Genomic DNA, 20,600 nt, shown 5'->3' on the forward strand with positions numbered 1-20,600 from the left:
AGACCGGTAGTGGGGGTGGGTGGGGGGTGCATTGCATAACGGGTGGTTTGAACATGAGGTTCAACTCGTTTCTGGACTAGGGCACATTGTTTTTACGTTCAATACTAGGTTGCAGGGCCGTAGCAGAGCTTTTGAACGAGCCCGTGGCCCCCCCAACGCAACCCTCCTGTTGAGGTCAACATTCGTCTTTAGGCTTATTTAAATGCAGAGTGTATCCTTGTTGTGGGATGTTTTATGTGTGGATCGTACCACGGTGGGCCTTGACAGGGGCCGCAAGGCTTACGATGGCAGCACACCGTGTTCCACTTTTGGCTGCGTGTCCGCCCACACGCTCTCACGCTCACACACACACACGCCCACTCCCTGGCTGCTTTCCTGCAACACTACCCACACTGCTCAGTCACGTAGAAGGGGCTTTGGATTAACACGCCACTTTAGGAGAGCCGACATGGGCTCAAAGTGTTTGACGCAGCAAAATTGAAACCTAATATCTGCGCTCAAGTTCTGCGTAGGGTGTGTGTGCATCCACAAAGAGAGGCCTCCCTCCCTCTTGGCGTGCAGACGCACACTGAAACCCCCCTACTGTGGTGCGCGGAGGTAGTAGCTGTTAGGTGACTCAGCAAATGAGCAGTGTTTTGGAATTTTTGAAGACTTGACAGTGGGTTTTTGTGAGACACAGGTACTTCAGCTCCAGTGAGGTATGCATGGCTCAATCCCTCTCTGCAGACAAGTCTGACATCCCATTGGCAACGCAACACACACTTCCCTAAAGGTACAATAAATAATCAAGACAGCTCCCAGAGCAGTTTCAGGCCCAGTCACACACCTGCAAACTCTCATAGACACAAACACACACTTTTTTTCTCTTTACTTCCTCATACCCAAGGACAGCATATACTGTGTGCATGCTCACAGATTCCCTCCACTCGCCATTAAATGTCTCACACAGGAACACTGAACTCCCAGAACTCTCATTCAGGAACAGCCATAAATTATCTATTCCTGAAACTCTCTAGTCACAACATTTTGGACTTTTAGCCTTCAATTATTAAAGGAGTAAAAGTGGTAAAAGTGTAAAAATAACAGGCTGTTGTTTCATGGTTAGGATAAATGGTGTTGGTCCCGGGGGGTGGCAGCATGTTGCTGTGTGGGAACTTGTTTTGCTGATGGTTTTATGCTGGCTACAAGTAATGTTGATATCCTGAAATTGATGAAAACGAGAAAGAAGAAGCGGGAATTGTCACTGATAAGGTAGATGTTCTTATTTAGTCATGACCAGAAGTGATTGTTTAGAGGTTCAGCTCCTTGCTTCTTTTTCTCTTCCTCTCAAGGAGTTTCATGAGGATTTTGATGGACTTGCAAAGTCTAACAGGCTCCTCTTTCTTTGCTGAGGCAATGGGAAATACTCCAGTGACAGCATTGTTCAAGTTTCTCTGCTCTCCTCCAGCACTTGACTTCACTCTGATTTGAGGCAGAGAGGGAGAGACAGAGAAGAGGGGGGGTGGAGGAGTGGTGATTGAGCGCAAAGGGGGCAGGACTTTTTCTCCCCGGGTCCTATTAAGAGCAAACTTTGTGTTTTTGTTCTCCAAGTTCAGCTCAGTGCTCTCCAGCCTAGACAAACTTCCTCTCTGCTGCTCTTTTTCATTTCTATTTCCCCCACTCTCAATGGTTTTGTTTGCTCGCCTGTTGGTTACTACTGTGTGTGTGTGTGCGTGTGTGTGTTTTCATTGGGGATTTGGACACCGGGAGGATGCGCTTTTTGGAGGAACAAATACTCAAAGTTGTCTCTTCGGCCAGGCCGGGGTTGTTTTAGTGGATAAATAGATGTTCTTCGGGTTGGAATGAACAATGGTGCGGATCCTTGGTGCTCTGGCGGAGGACATGCTCTGGTTTCGGCTGCTGTTGCTGTGCGTCGTGGAGTTGGAGCTGGGAGCCGGGCTTTCTACTTTCCAGGGTTTCTATCTTCCACCTGCGAACGGGTCGCTTCTCACACCTGCCCGGAGGACAGACGGGGTCGTGCGGACCATTGACCGGATTTACCACGGAGGAGGGAAGGTGGGCTACCTGGTGTACCTGGATGGGAGCCGGTTTCAGCTTGACATGGAGCGGGACGAGTCGCTGCTGTCGCATCACTTTAGCCCCCAGTATGTGTTCGCTATGATGGGGGACAGCCCTGCGCCTTTGCAGCGGGAATGCGTGTACCGTGGGACAGTGGACTCCAACCCGGAGTCCCTGGCCGTCTTCAACCTCTGTGGCGGGGGTCTCGAGGGCTACTTCGCCTTGGACCACGCGCGCTACTCCATCACGCCTATAGTCAGGGCGAAGGGACACGAGCACGACTTGCGTGCCCTGCACGACAAAGACGCGGAGAGCGCGCTCCATGTGTTCACGCGCGAAAGTTTCAGCTTTGAGGCCATGCGCGATGCGCGCGAGAGTTGCGGGACGCGTGACGGGCGCAGAGGACGCAGGCATGCGGCGGGGAAACGCCGGCACAGAGCTCGCGGGAAGGGGGGACAGGGTAAAGAGGGACTCGCAGAGGAGAGCACGGATGAGCACGGTCCGCGCGGGCGAACATGGTGGAGCCGGTTCGCCAAAGCAGCAGCAGCAGCTGCTCCGGAATCTGGCACGCGCAGCAAGAGGTCAGTCTCTCGCGCCAGGCACGTGGAGCTGCTCCTGGTGGCCGATGACACCATGACCAAGAAATACGGCAAGGACTTGAATCACTACCTGCTCACACTGGCCTCCATCGCGTCCAAGCTGTACGGGCACGCCAGCATCGAGAACCCCATCCGGCTGTCGGTGGTGAAAGTGGCCGTGGTCGGTGAGAAGGAGAAGGGGCTGGAAGTGTCCAAGAACGCGGCGACAACACTGAAAAGCTTCTGCAAGTGGCAGAACCAACAGAACCCGCTGGACGACGACCACCAGCACCACCACGACGCCGCCATCCTCTTCACCAGGCAGGTAAACAAACTTCCCTCTCTTTACGCACCTCCACCTGTCCGCTCCTCTCACCTGGCGGGCGCCAGTCTCCCGCCTGTCTCCCACCCGTCCCACACAGCGGAGAAAGAGGCGGTTAGCGCCCCGGTGTGATGCAGGCGGCGGAGTCACGCCACGGTTTGTTTTTATTTTGATGGCGCACGTGGTGGTGGTGGCAGCTGCAGCTTTACGCACTTGGCAGATTGAGCCTTGGATGGCTTATTGGAAATAGTTTAGCAAAACACACGCTGTAATGAAAAATAACTGACACACACATCCCCCCTTTTTAAATTCTATAATTCGAATTGCCTAATTGCACGGCATTTCCCTTTTGAGCAGGTAGGTAAGGTCTTTTTTATTTTGGCCAACTGTGAACCATATCTCCATTTGCATCCCAGTCAGTCAGAAGTGAAGACTGAACAACCTGCTTCCCACATGCTTTTATATGTCATCTACTCCCTTTGTGTGCGTTTTCTTTCTCCTTCTTCTTTTTTTTTGATGAATATTTCGTGCGCAATGCAACGCAGCGGCTGTAAAAGTCCATACGCCTGCGCCTGGTGTTTTTCTAGGCAGGCTCTTCTGTCTTCAGCCTCCCCCTCCCAGTCCCCTGACGGTCCCATAGCCTCGAAGTCCGTGTGAGCTGAGGCGCGTGTCCGCGGCCGTGCACGCACATTCTTCCCAGGGTGAGAGAGAGGTTTGAAATCAGCTGCTTGATGCATTGCAGAAATACCCTTAAGCTCCCTTGAAACCGCAGTTAACTAGGTAGTCATCCCATCCCCTCTCTCTCTCTCTCTCTCTCATCCCTTCAGTCTCCACATTTTTTCCCCAGTTACTTTTCCAGTGTCTGTCAGCTGGGGTTGGGAGCTGCAAGAAAAACAATCATCCACCCTATGAGAAGCTCTACGTTTACCGAGACCACACTCTTTTATCCCTTCTTTCACCTCCCCTTTCTCTCTCTTCCTCTTCCCTCCCTGCCTGGTCGAAAGCCGCAGGGCAACAGCAGATCTACATGCATTTTTCGCCTCTCCGGGTGTGGCTTCATGGTGGTTTAGCTCCATTTGACAAGTCTGATAGCTCGCCTTGGATTGCGGTGTGCTCGGCTCATGCAGGGTCTTGTCTTGGCTTGGGTGGAAAAAGCAAGCACCAGTGGTATTACCTCGGGTCTCCTGGCATGCAAGTTGGTGGCGTAATGCATTGGCCAAGGCAGCCGGTTATGCGTAGTTGAGGTCAGCAATCTGGCAACGTGGCTCAGTTCCTGTGTGCCAACCCCCTCGCCGTGGCTCCTTACTAACAGTGTGGCCACTACACCTGCACGGGCCAGACGGTGCCATCCTCCGGTGGATGGGTTAGGCTGCCGGGAGGCCAGGGTCAGGGCGAATGGAAACAGCAATCCAGATACCTCTAATGCAAGGAGCTTCAACATAGGGTCCGGGACCCCCATGGGGTTCTCAGAGTCAATACAAGGGGGCCTCCAAATTATTGTGAATTTCTTTCTCCTAGTCTTTACATGAACCCAACATATTATTAGCAAGTATAAATCCCCACTGATGATAGGGTTACTGGCCCATATGTAAGGTACAGATACCGTTCATCCTAAGTCTGTATGTGTAACATTAAAACATGATTATAAAACCATGGCAACAAATATTAGGCTATTTTAATAGGTTAGTATTCTATGCAAAAATTAATAAAGACCATCCTATACGTTATTGTAGGGGGGTTCCCTGTTCTGTCTCTCTTTCAAGGGGTCTCTTAAGAGGTCCTTGGCTTAAAGCAACGTTGACAACCCCTGTTCTTAAGGCCTCATACTCATGTTGCTTGTTAAAAAAAACATGCACTCTCTGTATCTTTACATTGATTTAAAATTCCTTTTCATCTCATAGGAGTCAATGTTAAGGCTTTCCAGTTAGACTGTATCTCGTAATATCATTGATATCATTATATTAGACACTTTTCATAACTTTTTTTAGATTTAAGTTGTTTTTAGAGGAGAAAAGCCTCTAAAACTGTAGAAACAAAAAGATACAACCTCCATTTTAACAGAAGCCGATAAGAGGCCGATATTACCAGTATATCAGCCAGCACCTGAGCTGTGTCTCACCTGTCGCAGCACTTGCATCATTCATAAACCTGTCTCCTGCCTCACTCACACATCTCACCTCCACTGTTAAAGGTGGAGGGCCTGCTGTAGATGTTACCTGTCAGCACAAGAAGCAGGTGATCCCACTCTGTTGCACACAGAGCATATAATCATATCCTATGGCCCCTGTAACACAGCACAGATCTTCTGAGAAACATTACAAGGCGGGTTTCTGATCCCTATCTTTGGCATTTCTTGCAGCTAAATCTGTGTGTAGATGAGCCCACAGCTAATGGCCGGACTTCAGGGTCACAGTCTTAATAAGCCAAAACAGCAGCCACCTCCTTACTTTGACCTTTAAACTCTTTGACCATTAAAAGGCCATTTTCAGGCGTCTGTCTTTTGGCTGAGTGCTTTTATTGCTGCGACAATACCTTGTATATCGTTAGAACGGACAGATGAGCAGGGCTGAGGTTTCTTTACAGCTAAACACTGCAGGAAAACAAACTAATGTGAACTCACTCTTATTCCACCCTTAATGTGGAATGGGAAGATGCTGACATCTTGAAAAAAAAGGCAGTTTTTGCCCTATTCTTTAAGAAAACCCCACTTTATTTTTGCAAGATTGGCTCTCCATACATGCTGCACAAAATCACTTTACAAACAAATAGATCAGAGCCATGAGAGTTTCTATTGACTCAATGCCAGTGTGGAAATGATTTGGCTCAGTTACCTCATACCTATCATGTATTTACCTGTATTTTTGATTTTAAAAAAGGAAAGAAAAATACTTTTAATATATGAGGCAGGATAGCTTGTTTTTGTCAGGAAAATAACTTTGGTTGTAATACTTAACAGGATAGGACAGACATGGCCTTAGATTCACTTCAGGTGTGTTACAGGAAATGGTCTGCTTGATATTCTATTAAGCTGTCGGAGGTGTCAAGTATTAGTTCACTGTATGTATTAAAACCTTTTTTTCATCTGCGTATTTGTAGCAACTGTGGAGCCAAACCTGATAATTGTAGTCCACTGAACTAGAACTGAAGCTCATTGAAGATTTTGTGACCGTGAAGTCGGACCAGTCCATTGTTCCTAGACGAGAGAGGAGGGAGGGGGGGCGTCAGGAGCGCGCAGGTCAGAGGGAACTCGTCTCTTTGTGGTCGGGTCCAATTACTCCAACACCCGTACCCGCGGTGAGCTGACCCGTGTGGCAGTGTCACCCTGTTCCACACATACCAGCACCAGAACAACAACGGACACATTGAGGGGACTCAGGTCTTGGAGTGTGTATCCGTGGAACGTTAAATGTTATGCATGGCTGTGTTCACTTGTTGTGAGCTTGGACAGTGGACAAAGCCCCACTGTAAGTTGGCCAGAGAGAGCTGCAGAGAAATTGACATACATGTGTGTATGCTGCCATTTGAGGATTTAGTATTTGTGAAGCCAGTGATAGTGAAGTGCTGACCTTTTTTGACCTGGGTTGAGGTTAGGCCACTGTTAGATTTGCCAAATATAAGCACTTTATAAAACGTTATTTTGTTGTTGTTTTTTTACATTTTGCCTTTACATTTTTTGGCATTTAGCTGAATGCCACGTGAAGACTTGGAAATGCAGTTGAAAGCTGCTGAGTGGACCTTGAGTTGAGATAGTTCTGTCACATATACTGATCCCAACTTCAAAATAGAACGGCCAAAAGAATATCTTGCATGACAATAGGTTTACAAAATTGATATCACAGAATCATAATTCTGTATTATGACCACATGAGTCCATATGATTTCATTTTGCAAAAACACTAAGATGAACAAACCAGTTCCTCCGTATGTAACACACAGTTATGTCATTTTCCCTCGGACAGTGAATGTGCACACTCCTCCCTTTCCGTCCACTTGTCTTCCTCCTCTTCCACCGTGTGTGTTTATGTGCGTGCCTGTGTGTACATTAAAGTGTACATTTCCCAGGCCTCGCCCCCATCACAGCTAGCCCCTCTATTTGTTTTAACTGTTCTTGATATTTCACACGTGCTACACCTCGTCTGGTATATGTTGACAACCTGCAGACAGTGCTTGGATCCCAAACCCTCCACCCTACCGCCGGGTCTGTCGACACTACTAGCCAGAGGTAGAGAGAGAGAGGGAGAGAGAGAGAGAGAGAGAGAGCTCAGTCTGCCCCGGTAACAACACTCTCTTCACACTGTGATGCATCAGTGACTTTAAACTGCACTTCTGTTTACTATCATGGTCTGAGGTTTCCTTTGGGCACTAAGCTGTCATTCTTGTATAAATCAGCCTTGTGGGTTTTTTCTGCTCTCACGTGCAGTATGTCTTGTGAATAGCTCTTCCAGCTTTGAAGGTACTAAACAGAAACATTTCTGTGGCTATTGTGGCTTAACAAATACATTAGTTTGAGTATAATATTGCATGGAAATTAAAGTATTTGACAATCTGTCAATCACTGCTGACAGATTATTAGTGACCTGTCCAGTCATTGATAGAGAGCGGGTAGCTTTTGGTTAGCAGGTGTTTTGGGGGGTTTTAAGCCTTTTAATGACATGACAGATGAAGAAGTGAAAGGGAAGAGAGAGAGGGAATGACATGCAGCAAAGGGCTGCGGGTCAGTGTCGAACCCGTGCCCAATGCATTGAGGAGTAAACCTCTATAGATGGGTGCCCACTCTACCAACTGAGCTATCCGGGCACCATTGGTTAGCAGGTTTGTTTGAATCTGCCTGCAGAGTGTTTTCATCACACAGAGTGAGCTAAACCCACTTGCAAGAGGGATTTACATGTGTGTGTGTCTGGGTCTGGGTCTGGGTCTGGGTCTGGCCGGCTGTTTGTTTAATACAAGCCTTGGCCTGGATTCCAAGTGGTCTTGTTACACACACAGACACACACACACACACAGCTCTGATCGCCTCCTGACCTTAACAACCAGCTTACCACCTGTTCTCCTGTTATTTCTGCCAATATTTCAGTAACTCCTTCTTGTTCTCACAGTTCTTCTCTTTAATATCTGGCATCCCTCCATAGTTGTGTGTGATTCCTGTACGTAGTTCCCCCCCCCCCCTCCCTTTTTATGTTCATGTGAGAGGCCTTTTAATGAAAACAAATTTGGGAATAGAGTTGGCGGATGGAAGAAGAAACAATATGCTGAGTTTACGGGATATTACCATTCTTCTTCTACTTTTCACCCACGCGTTCCCTGTTACACTGAAGTTCAAGTTGAACAAGAGAGACACAAACAGCTCTCGTGATAGAGCCGGGGAGAGGGTGAATAAATAAATAATTGGAAAGGAGCGAGGTGAAAGAGTGTGGGAAACGGCAAAAGAGAATCTATGAAAATCTCTCTCTGAAGCCAGTGTCCTTTGTACGCTGGCTTGCGTGCCCATAGAAAAGTCAAGAGAAAGTTACATGCATGCAGCAAGCGGGTTTGACGTGCCCTTGGTGTGCTTCTTGTGTATCCAACAGTCAGTTGGCAAAGCAGGAACTCTCTTTCTGTTTTCTGCATGTGAGTGTACCATGCATTTATATGTGCTCCGTACGTGCCCATTTATTGACATTAACTTCCTATAATTATGAGCATTTGAGTTTACTTGAGCATGTGTGTTTGTGTGTGTTTGTGTGTGTGTGTGTGTGTGTGGGGGGGGGTCCCACCCAGTCAGTCTTGTGTGGAAGTGAAAAACACAAGGCAGTTTGTTCCAAAGCCGCCCCTCTGGGAACGGGTAAACACCCTCCCAGACAGCCTCTCACACAGGACCCAGCAGGCCTGTCAGCACCACTTAACATGACGATTCATCCTCTCCACAGGACGTGTGTGTGTGTGTGTGTGTGTGTGTGTGTGTGTGTGTGTGTGTGTGTGTGTGTGTGTGGATGTGGATGTTTGTCTTCATATGTGTATGTGCCTCTGTACCCTTTAGAATGAACGTGTGTGTTCTATACATGTTGTGCTGCAGTGCGAGTGTGTATGCACATGCACAAAAGCCCATGTGCAGGCGTGTGAACTCTGATGCAACAGTTTGATTGATTGGCAGGACTGAGCAGTGCACCCCGAGGCCTTGTCTGCATGGACATGTGTGGGAATCAAAGCAAAGATCGATACTATGTGCTCAATGAGGCAGGCAGAAAGATGCTGGAGACAGAGGGAGGATGCAGGTATTAAGAGCAGTAGGAGGGAAAGGGACACATTTTACATATCAACATCACCAGTCACAGGAAGTTCTACTCAGATGGTGAAAAGTGTTCACAACGACTCAACTGACCTCACTTGAATATCTCAGACTGGCTGCATTACAAACTGGAGTTATGGAGTTTGAAAGGCAAGGAGTTTTTAAAGCTTAAGTTTAAGCTCAAGTTTAAATGGATTTTTTAACTATTTTAAGAGAGGAGTTCCATAAATAAGGCTGTTTGTTCCAGAGCCATATTATGTACTGTATATTATGTGATATTAGGCATTTCCCGATCTATCAGTATCGGCATTTATAATGGCCAAAAACAACAACAAAAAAACATTTTTATTCAATCATCAGAATCGTTTATAATGACAATAAATAATTCTGAGAAATGAATATAAAAAATAAAAAAACGGATGGTCAACCATGTTGTGAGCGTTGGCGTTGCATAGTTTGTCCACCAGAGGGAGCTCTACAGCGTCCCTGTTGGCGACAGAGGCTTTTTTTTGTTAATGTGCTTTTGTTCAAAGTACTTTAAGTTTCATATTTTAAGTTTGTATTTTTTTACATTTTATTTATCAGAACGTTAATACATTTTGATGTTCCTCTGTTCTGGTGTGACAATAAAACAAATTATTATCATATTTTAGTGAGAACTCATAGATAACCATAAATAACTAATGTTAGGGAAAGCTGTTTATGTTTTGTAACGCGTTTCTGGATTATTTTTTTAAATATATGTCGACATATCAGATTTTTCCCAAGTATTGGGATGAATTCTTTTTGTAAACTATTTCAATAAACAAGTTTTTTAACAATTTCTTGTGGTTTAATGTAAAATTGACGGCATTTCTTTTGTCCAGGACCTCTGTGGCCACCACTCCTGTGACACCCTGGGGATGGCAGACGTCGGCACCATCTGCTCCCCGGAGAGAAGCTGCGCCGTCATCGAGGACGACGGGCTTCACGCCGCGTTTACAGTCGCGCATGAGATAGGTAGGCATGGATACACACACACACACACACACACACACACAAAGCTATGAACAAGCCAGGGCACGCACATCTGTCAGCACATCTCGATGCTGATAAATATCACGAAAGCATTGTCTGATGTCATACTCCTGATTACTGACTCTTGGTATGTTTTCTGTTCTCATTCTTGCTGCATGTGCAAACCCGCGACAAGTCTCATCGTTTCTCTCCCTTCCATCCACTCTGTACGTCTCGTCCTTTCTCTCCACGCCTCAGGCCACCTGCTAGGCTTGTCCCATGACGACTCCAAGTTCTGCGAGGAGCGTTTCGGAGTGAACAGCGACAAGCGGCTAATGTCCTCCATCCTCACCTCCATAGACGCCTCCAAACCCTGGAGCCGCTGCACCTCGGCCACCATCACAGACTTCTTCGATGATGGCAACGGTGGGTTTGGGAGAAAATAAAGAACAATAAAGGCACGGGGGGGAAATAAAGCTTCCATGCTCTGTAGTTCTTTTCACCGTGAGAACTTTTCCCAGCCAGTAAAAGTTTTATTTTCTCCATCTACAAATTGCCTCCATGTGAATTTGACTTGTGATGGCTTTTCTCCCACAGTACCTTTCAGTGAGGGCTGTTTACTTCCAAACAAAGCTGTAATCTCTAATAGAAAGTTATTTACAACCCTATTATCCTTTTTTTAAGAGTGTACTTGCAGTGAAGTTAAAGACAGATCTTTGGCAGGAAATCAAGATGAGTCATACTTTAGCAAGTCGTGCCATTTGTTACGGCCGTAAAGCATTGTCGGTTGTCATCACTTTGCATAATTCATATTACAACAGCATAGTTTCAAGCTTGACAGTATCTGCTGCTGCTCTCACCCTTTTATTAAGTGATAACTCATCTAGACCTCATTTGTCTAAATCAAGATAGACTTTTACACATCAAAACCAGCCAAGAGTATGCATGTGGCAGTGCCTTTTTTAAAGTTTTTATTTTTTGCCCTCCTCTTTCTGTCCTGCTATAGCGGAGTGTCTTCTAGACTCTCCTCGCCAGCCCCTGCTGGGCCCTGAGGAGCTCCCCGGGCAGAGCTACGACGCCGTCCGCCAGTGTCGCCTGGCCTTCGGCCCCGAGTACACAGTCTGCCCCGGCATGGACGTATGTTTCCGCCTGTGGTGCGCCGTGATTCGCCAGGGACAGATGGTGTGTCTGACCAAGAAGCTGCCGGCCGTGGAGGGGACGCCCTGCGGGAAGGGACGCATCTGCCTGCAGGGGAAGTGTGTGGACAAGACCCGCAAGAGACACTACTCGGTAAGTGGTATCATTATATGGAGGACACGGAGATGGAAGGTGACTAAAAAAAGGACTAAAATCTAAAATAGATTCCTTTTTATAGTTCAAAAACTGATATTTTAAGCACTCATTTCCACATTGTACAAACTTGTCTGTGAGAGACATACGTAAAAAAAGAAATAAAGGTAATATACAGTTGACAGGGCAAAACAACAGTGGAGAAGAAGAGAAAAACTTCACTGGTTCTTCATTGTGTGGTCTGCTTTTTTTATTCCACTGCTGATCTGTGCTATTTGTTTCTTTGGCCTTGCTTAAATAGATCTAAATTGAATTTGGCCTTAATGAGTTAAAGGACTGAATCTGTTTTTGGCAGGCTGTCGACACTGTGGGTGTGTGTGTGTATAAGGGGAGGGGAGGGGAAGTCAAAAAGAATGGTAAAGAATATTCTTTGTGTTTATTTGTCACATTTGACGGTTCTGGCTGGATCTTTGGCAGAAGACTGCATGTGTGGACCCGGCCCAAGTTCTGACTCTCTTCAGTTTTTCACTGCCTCGTATGACGACCAGTTTACTGCTCAGAGAAACGCCAAGCCCCTCCATTTTAGACGTCAGGATCTTTTAACCTCTATGTATATTTATTGTAGTATGATTGTAGTTTAAGTGGATTTTACTGTGGAAAGAAGTACTTTAGAGACTCGGCGGAGGAACTAAATGGAAAAGCTTTGCAGAACTTCAGGATTATAAAATCAACTTTGTCTCATAAATGTTAAATGCTGCTTATCCAGTCCTATTTTATCACGGGGGACTCATGTAGCGCTGGTTGGAAAAACACAAAAATGAGTACTAAAAGAATTTCATTCAGGCTGTTCCTCAGGGGAAGCATGTGAGCTGTTACACCCCAGATCCAGCCATGCTGTCTTAATAAAAGGCTTTATCACATGGGGACAGCCTTGTCTCTTTTCCACACCACAATGCATGCCACATTTTTTTTAATCACAAATCTCTTTTCAAAGGGACTTCCCTGTGACACGTGGCTCGGCCAGCAACCACTCTGACTTCCAGCATGTCTTATAAGCACTAATTGTCCTCTCTCATCTCCTCTTTTTTGTCTTTCTTTCCCCTTCATCCCTCTCTACCCTCTGATCTCTCCCCTGCTGTCATGTCCCCCAACTCGTGTGTCCTCTTTCATCTTCCCTCTCCTCTTCAATCCTCTCTCTTCTCTCTCTCTCTCTCTCCCAGGCGTCCAACCACGGTAGCTGGAGTTCCTGGGGTTCTTGGGGTGCGTGCTCCAGGACTTGCGGGGGCGGGGTGCAGTTCGCCCATCGCCTGTGCAACAACCCGCCACCACGTAACAACGGGCGCTACTGCACGGGGAAGAGAGCCATCTATCGGTCCTGCAGCGTCACACCGTGTCCAGCATCAAGTGAGTGTTATAGCCTGAGAATGCATGCATGATTATAATAATACAAGCTGATGTTTATTTATTATATACAGTTCTTCATGTCAAACTTCTTTTGATGGAACTTTTCTTCAGGTAAAAGTTTCCGGCAGGAGCAATGTGAAGTGCGCAACGGTCCCCAGACAGATCCTAAAGGGGTGAAGACCTTTGTTGAGTGGGTGCCTAAGTACGCAGGAGTCCTCTCTAAAGATGTGTGCAAGTTGACCTGCAGAGCAAATAAGACAGGATACTACGTGGTGTTCTCTCATAGGGTGAGTTAGGAATAAAAAACAAAGTGTGCAGTGTATTTAATGGAAACCAATGTGGAAAACGATTTTTTGACTGTTTGTCTTCAGGTGATAGACGGGACAGAGTGTCGTCCTTATAGCAGCTCGGTGTGCGTGAAAGGGAAGTGTGTACGGACAGGCTGCGACGGCATCATTGGCTCCAAGCTGCAGTTTGATAAGTGTGGTATATGTGGAGGCGACAGCAAAGGATGTGTACGCGTTGTGGGCAACTTCACTAAGAAGAGGTAAGAAAAGACTTGGGCTGGTTGTACGTCTTTATTTTATGTAAAATCATGCACATACAGACTTTTGTACACATGCATCATAGTGGAGTCTCAGTTTAGAGATAGTGAGGTTTTTTTGTCTTTTTTACTGGAGATATCTCAGGGCTTTTGCAATATGCTGAAATGATAATGCAACACCCGTGTGATGTCAGCGGAATGGGAAGAACATGAAAACGTTAACACAATATTCCAAGATAGTCACCCCCTTGCATGCTTCTTCACATCATCTCTGACATGTCATGATTGTTCTGTTCAACAAGGCTCGCTCATTTCCTCCATTTTGCATTCGCGAGTGTTGCTAACTTGCAAGATTTGTCACAGTTTGCCGACAAGTGAATCGCTTCCATTTGGATGCAAAGCCAGCACTGACAAAGAAACCACTGTCTTACGTATTGATCTGACCTGTCTTTGCCTTTCTCTCTTGCTCAACAGTAAGGGATACACTGACGTGGTGAAGATTCCTGCAGGTGCCACCCACATCAAGGTTCGTCAGCACAAGGGCAAGGACCAGACCCGCTACACTGCCTACCTGGCCCTCCGACGGCCCAGCAACGAGTACCTCCTTAATGGCAAGTTTGTGATCTCCACCTCCGAGACAATCATCGTACTCAACGGTTCTGTGCTTAACTACAGCGGCTGGAGCCAAAAGGACGAGTCGCTCCACAGCGTGGGTCCCGGGGCCATCCAAGAACCCTTGGTGGTCCAGATTCTAGCAACAGATGCTAAAAAGCCTCTGGATGTTCATTATAGCTTCTTCATGCCGCGCAAATTAGCCCCGCAGCAGCCATCAGCTCCGCTCATTCCCAAACCAAAGGCCACCTTTCCACAGAGCACTACGAGAGCCTCAACCACGACGAGAACCACCACCATCAGTAGCACCACTATATCTTTCTCTGCTCCCCCTGTCCTGGTCCCAGGGCCACCGACAGCTCCAGGTCCCTCCACCCCTACCCCGGGGCCCCACTGGGTAACGGGATCCTGGATGACCTGCTCCAGGACTTGTGACACTGGCTGGCAGAGCCGGACAGTGCAGTGTAAGGACCGGAATGGAAAACTGTCCAAGGGCTGCACGTTAGGTGCCCGACCCTCTGCCTTCAAACACTGTCTGGTGAAGAAATGCTGAGGCGGCAGGAGAGGAAAAATGATTTGTAAGACAAGAAACAATTCATGGGAAGAAGTTTAATCTGGACATCTGAAGTGCTGGATGTAGGACTACGGACCAATGAATTAAAGAACCACGAATAGGACTGTGGATGTTGGCTAAAGGGCCTGGACCAGATACACAGAGACTCAGAGACAGATTGTCATGACTAAATGCCAGAGGAATGTCCTGGAATCATAGTAGCTATGCAGAGCACAAGTAGAACAGAGGACAGAGTCCGAATGTTAGTGACAAGTAACGCCCTAGCATAGCTAAGGACTTAAAATTGCATGTCATTTCCACATGGACAGTTACTGATTGTCTTTACTTCAGTCTCCCAACCCTGGAGGCTTAGTGTCTGTTGCCCTGTACTGGCATGCCTGTTGTTGTGTTTTTTTATGCTATTCCATGTGTTCTAATCACTGTGGGGATTTAGAAGCCGCACCCCTTTGTCTTTTTTCATGAGTTTGTCCGAGACTAGAGCACCACTGATGGGAAGCACTCGTTATTCACGTTAACGTCATTTTTGCCAGAATCGGAGTCCTGTTTCACGTCCGTCGTACTACGTTCCATATTACTCCCCTTACTTGGACATTTCAGTCACTAAACAGCTCGTAAAATGTTTTAGGATCAGAATTTTGAACGTACAAACTCACTGGATGCCCGGCAATCTCCGTAGCAACGGATAAGACACCAAGAAGGGTCTGTTCCCTGACAAACAATGCGAGACACGTGAAATCACAGGATGTCTTTTTGATTGACAAACTTGAGCACATCCCTGCAACATTAATCCTAAAATGGCGGTCTCCTTATTTTCTGATTGCCTACCAATTTTCTTCTCTTAAAGAATTTCATGAGCCACCCAGTGACCGAAAACTACAAGTTCCAGGAGATGTCCATACAAATGAGGGTCCTGGATCAGGTCCACACATATTCCCCGACTATAAGCACTATGTGTCTTTATTTGACTAAGCTCTCCTGATGAAAACCAAAAAGCAACAAAAGAAGAAGGGATCATAAAGCCGTAGTGTTGATTATTTTGGGAAGGACATCCAAAAGATGCTTTCTGCATGGGGGGGGGGGACTTCACGACCAAGAATGAATGGGTAAAACCAGACGTTTGGTTATTGGATGGTGCGTTGCATCCTAGATCCAGCCAGTCTTAAACTGTTGGGACACTTCTTTGCTCACGTTCTTGGAAGGTTTCTCTACTCCGGCGAGTCCCCTCTACAGCGTAGAAACCGCCGCATGGTGTGACGGCATGGAAAGTGAAAGTACGGTGGCCTTTAGAGGGCGAACTTTACAACAGTTAAATTGACAAAGGGGCAAAGTAACCATGACACTCCTTAACATTTATGGAGGTTAACCATGACTCAAAGTTTTGGGGAAATGCTTGATTTTGTGTGTGTGTGTATGCGTGTGAGCGTGTATGTGTGTCCGGTCTGTGTTTTAAGCACATACAGTATGTACCATGAATGTGTGCGTGTTGAACGTTCTTCACTCTCAGCTCCATTTGTATCAGTCAGTATGTTGGCGCTGGGAGGTTTACGGCCCTCATGTTTTATTGTGGCGGTCAATATCTGTTTTTTCTTGTCTGTTTTATCCGTTTAGGAAGCTATGCTAATATGACAATGTGTGCCCTGGTTACTCCCGACAGCAGCAAAGGAGATACTAATGCAGTCATTAATGGCCTTTTGCAATTCAACTCTTTCTTCATTTTCTTTCTTTTCATCTCATCTCACATCAATCCCACAAATTATTGTTTTGATCGCTTTCCAACCCTGATGGGTGGTGTTTGCCACATTACAACAATTAAGTTAGAACCACAGAATGATTTTAAAGGATCAATTCACTGGAGTTTGGAGATATCCATCTGGTGCCTCCGCCCGAGTAGAGGGATGGAATTTCCTTTGTGGTTTTTGTGGTAGAGGTTTTACATTTACATTTTTCTGCAGAAACGTCATAAACAAGGTCTCAGTTACTATAGACAGCAATTTCTTTGGAACTACATTGTGCTGAAGAAACAGTCTTAATGACTACAGGGGGACACGGATGCAGCAAAGGAATCTTGCTGTCAATTTAAAGAAATAGTTTGATATTTTAGCAAACACATCCTTTTTCTTTTCTTGCCAAAAATAGTTGAGAAGATTGATACCACTCAGGCCTGTCCAGCTAGGAAGTTTAGCATAGCTTAGCATAAAGACTGGAAAACAGGGGAAACAGCTAGCCTGGATCTGTCCAAAGATTAAAAATACACCTACCAACGTCCCTTTACTAACCTGTCACATGTTGTTTAATCTGTACAAAAATCAAAGTGGAAAAAGGACAATTTGCCCGTTTCCAGTATTAATGCTAAGCTAACGTGATGCTCATGGCTCAACTTTCTATTGAATGTACATACATGAGTGTGGTATCAATCCTGTTGTCTAACTCTCTAGAAAGTTAATAACGATGTCGAAGCTATTCTTTCTGCATCACTAGATACCACTAGGTTAAAGTAAGGAAATGCGCTTTTTTGTAATTTTGGCAAACTCATTCTTTAAAATCCAACTAATCTCACAATATCTTTCTTTAATGTTATTTAATGCAAGGATGCATTTAGCATGTAGAAAATGTAGATTACATATCAAATGGACTTTAAAATACCTTCATGTAATTTTGTTAATATGTTTGTGTGGCAAGCCTCACCCATATGGCACCTGTGCGGGAGAAAACAACCCATAAGAAATATTTTCAGATAGTATATGACCCAGGTCAACTTACCACTCACAAAATGTTCTCTCTTCTTCCCTCACACATTCAGATTTATTTACACAATGTAGACATTTTTTACCAAGATTAGATCTTTCATATATGTGTTAGTATTCAACCATATTTACACAGAAATGTACACAGACAGACACACTTAAATAATCCATAAACCTTCAGAAAATAACTTCAGAAACCTACACACACACACTCCACATGTACACACACAACCCACTCTGACTCTTCCAGTAGGGAAACCGCTCTTGCTGACCGCTGACACAGCACTGAACTTGTAATTTATTGTTTGTACAACTGGTATGTGTGAATAAAAAAAAACAATGAGATGAGTTTTATTTATTATAGTAATTTTGTATCAAATTACTATTTAACTTAGGAATATGAATCATTCCTTTGTAAGAATACAGTGTTTCTTTTCTAGTCATTCACATGAAATGTACATAAAAATCTATATTTAAATATTGTGTCTGTGTTGATCATTTTGTCGTGGCATCAGTTTTATTTGTCTTGAAAATCAGTGATTATCATCACATGCAAAATATATAAACTGTGTATATATATATATCTATAAATAGTCCATTACAAGTTAAAAAAAACAAAAACATGTTACTTAAGTAAAAAGAACAGACATATACATTAGCAATATATATAATACACATAGTAAAATAAATTTAAAGTATCAAAAGTTGCACCTCGACTGGCCCCTTTATTTTAATGTGGTTGGTGGTGTGTTTTGTTCTCATTTTAACAACTTTAAATACTGTTGGGAAGATGAATCTTTATATATATGCTATCTCCAGTGACATTTTATAAAATCACCATGTAAAATACCAATCTGCAAAGTAACTATAGCTGTAAGTAGAGTAAGAGGTCCAATATTTCCCCCTGAACTGTCATAAAGAAGAAGTATCATCATAAAATGAATACTTAATACTCAAAATTTTACTTCTAAATTACAGTATGATGGAATGTATTTTGTTACTTTCCACCACTAGACAGAATAAATATGGACACATTACAGCAGAAGCATGCAAAGACACGTAAAATCCTTTACTGCCATCACATTGATTGCTTGTTACTTTAACATTAAGAACGGTAAATATTCTATTACTAAATGTTTCAAGTGCAATCTCTCCGTGGTTTTAGGTTCCTGTCCTAGTTCTACAATAAGTGTTCTTGTATAGCGCAGCGTCATGGTTAACACTTCGACATGGAACTGCAGGACCAGGATTTGAACCACCAACCTTTTGATTAACAGGCAACTGTTACACCACTGAGCCACAGCTGGAATATACAATATCTAAAGAAAACATGGAACATAATGGCACATCATTTGGCTTCAGCTTGGTTAAGAGCAGATTTCACTTCTTTTGATTCCCACCTGAAGCCTCATATAAAAAACTGCGTTATGATAATAGGGTTTGGTGGTTTTCTTGATAGTAGAGTACTCTCTGCAAATGTAATTCATCCAGTGAGTTACTAACTGACTTGAGTGGACACATGTCAATCTTGAATAGCTCTTTTGTCTGTCTGTAATTGTCCTAGATGTTACCCCCCCTTCCTATCCGCCTGCTGTGGCTTTAAGGCCTCCTCAGCTGGCATGCTGGGAGGGTCAACCTGGTCCCCAGATCTACCAGTACTGTCTCATTACTGTCTGTCTCTCTGTCCTAGGCTCCACGTCTCTCCTGCTGTGGGTTTGTTTGGATCTCACCCACACACTCCATGCACCACGGATGCCATTACTCACCACACCTCATGCTTTTGTAAATAGTTATCCTGTTTGTTTAGCAGTGCAACTTTCTTTGGCACTTTAATTTAACTGGTCTCCCCTCTTTGTCCCATGCTCTGGGCCGGTGTGTGACACAGACGTCAACCCATATTTACTCATGTGAAAAGTTCATCTGTGTACATCCAGACATGAAATGAAATTGAAATACAGAATGTGTTTTTCAACTCTACTACATCCAAATTTCACCTGGTTATCTCATTACCTTGCCGTTCTGACCCAAGATCAGCATCCTTGAGCAGAGGCACCATTCTCCACACAGTCCATTAGTGCACCAGGACTGCCTCCCTGAGGTCAACGGCTCACTGCTTGCACCTTTGCAAGCTCCCAAATGTGATGCCAAGACGCCACCTGTTGGCTGAACTTGTGATTGGTCCATCTCGTCATGGAAAATCTCTGCAGCAGCCTGGGGACTTTCCATAACTCATGCCTACCATCTACTGGAAAGGTATTAAACTACAACTATTCTCTGTATCTGGCCTGTTCGTTTTAAGGTGGACTTCCATAATATGTCTCTTCAGAGATGGGTCAGTTATGTTTGCTCCAGTGAGTCAAAAGTTACACACAGTTGAAATTTTGCCAATAAGCTCTCTGGGATCATTGTAGATTGCTGTGTACTGTTTAAACACCAATAACACCACACTGTTAAATATTTGTTTTTTATATTTTTATATTTTCATCAGTAAAGTATTATTATTTCTTAGACATTTCACGTTTTGCTGCACTTTCTTTTTACTATGCTATCTTTCAAAATATCAAATAGTTGTCTAAATTTAAAAACAAGAAATTTGCTTTGAATGAATTATCACTTGTTTGTGATGCCTATCGATGCACTGTAGGATTTCTGCTTTGCCAGTTATATTTTAATGAAACTCCAGCGTTAACTCTTCTTGTCTGTTGGAGAGAAGGAGCGGTCCGGGTGGGTGGGGGAAGAAGCCGGAGGACAGGGGCTCTGCCTGCCTTGGTTTGAGCGCAGAGTCGGCCCGATGAGAGAACCGCTCCACCTTAAGACCTCAGCGGCCCCTCTCTGCTCCCTCTCCCAGTGGAGCTGAACCCGGCCACGGTGCACCACAGCCGGCTTGGCATGGAGGAGGTGAGTATGACTCCCGGTGCCTTGGCCAGCACGATATGGTTACCATTCCGGACTTTCTGCCATCTCCCTTCTCCAGTTGAACAGACACTACAACACTGCTCCACATCAGCTCCAATACTGCCTGTCACCCGGATTTAAGTTGGAATGGGCATGAGTTTAATAAGTGGTATGGAGTTCAGTGATGAAGTTAGAAAGTAAAGCACTGCAACAGTACCAGACGTTGTTTTTGCATTTTGGCCACGCATATCATGAAATGAAATGAAAGGGGGAAATATATCCTGGCTCTATGAAAGATAATATTAGAATAGAATATAT

The 20,600-nt window shown here is 45.0% G+C and overlaps 1 protein-coding gene and 1 long non-coding RNA gene across 2 annotated transcripts; one reads left to right on the top strand and one right to left on the bottom strand.

The window, feature by feature from the left end:
- The first annotated feature begins 1,595 nt into the window (after window positions 1–1,595).
- Window positions 1,596–17,860, top strand: LOC117939414 (A disintegrin and metalloproteinase with thrombospondin motifs 5). The gene is made up of 8 exons (XM_034864751.1): window positions 1,596–2,961; window positions 10,090–10,222; window positions 10,478–10,645; window positions 11,226–11,509; window positions 12,730–12,913; window positions 13,025–13,200; window positions 13,285–13,460; window positions 13,932–17,860. The coding sequence occupies exons 1-8, from the start codon at window positions 1,849–1,851 to the stop codon at window positions 14,620–14,622; spliced, it is 2,925 nt and encodes a 974-aa protein (XP_034720642.1). The 5' UTR covers window positions 1,596–1,848; the 3' UTR covers window positions 14,623–17,860.
- On the bottom strand, window positions 7,946–17,731 carry LOC117939415. Its single transcript, XR_004655581.1, has 3 exons — window positions 17,611–17,731; window positions 10,237–10,266; window positions 7,946–7,962 (listed from the first exon to the last, which is right to left on the bottom strand). It is a non-coding gene; the product is annotated as an uncharacterized LOC117939415 (long non-coding RNA).
- Window positions 17,861–20,600: the final 2,740 nt, after the last annotated feature.

The sequence above is a fragment of the Etheostoma cragini genome, chromosome 24 (assembly GCF_013103735.1).
Source record: "Etheostoma cragini isolate CJK2018 chromosome 24, CSU_Ecrag_1.0, whole genome shotgun sequence".
In the NCBI taxonomy this organism is placed as follows: domain Eukaryota; kingdom Metazoa; phylum Chordata; class Actinopteri; order Perciformes; family Percidae; genus Etheostoma; species Etheostoma cragini.

What these genes read in the sequence shown, in the direction of transcription:
- LOC117939414 (XM_034864751.1), top strand. Translation starts at nt 1,849, where the DNA reads ATGGTGCGGATCCTTGGTGCTCTGGCGGAGGACATGCTCTGGTTTCGG. An exon ending in CACACCGTGTCCAGCATCAA is followed by an intron (nt 12,914 to 13,024) that starts GTGAGTGTTATA and finishes ACTTTTCTTCAG; the next exon opens with GTAAAAGTTTCCGGCAGGAG. An exon ending in ACGTGGTGTTCTCTCATAGG is followed by an intron (nt 13,201 to 13,284) that starts GTGAGTTAGGAA and finishes GTTTGTCTTCAG; the next exon opens with GTGATAGACGGGACAGAGTG.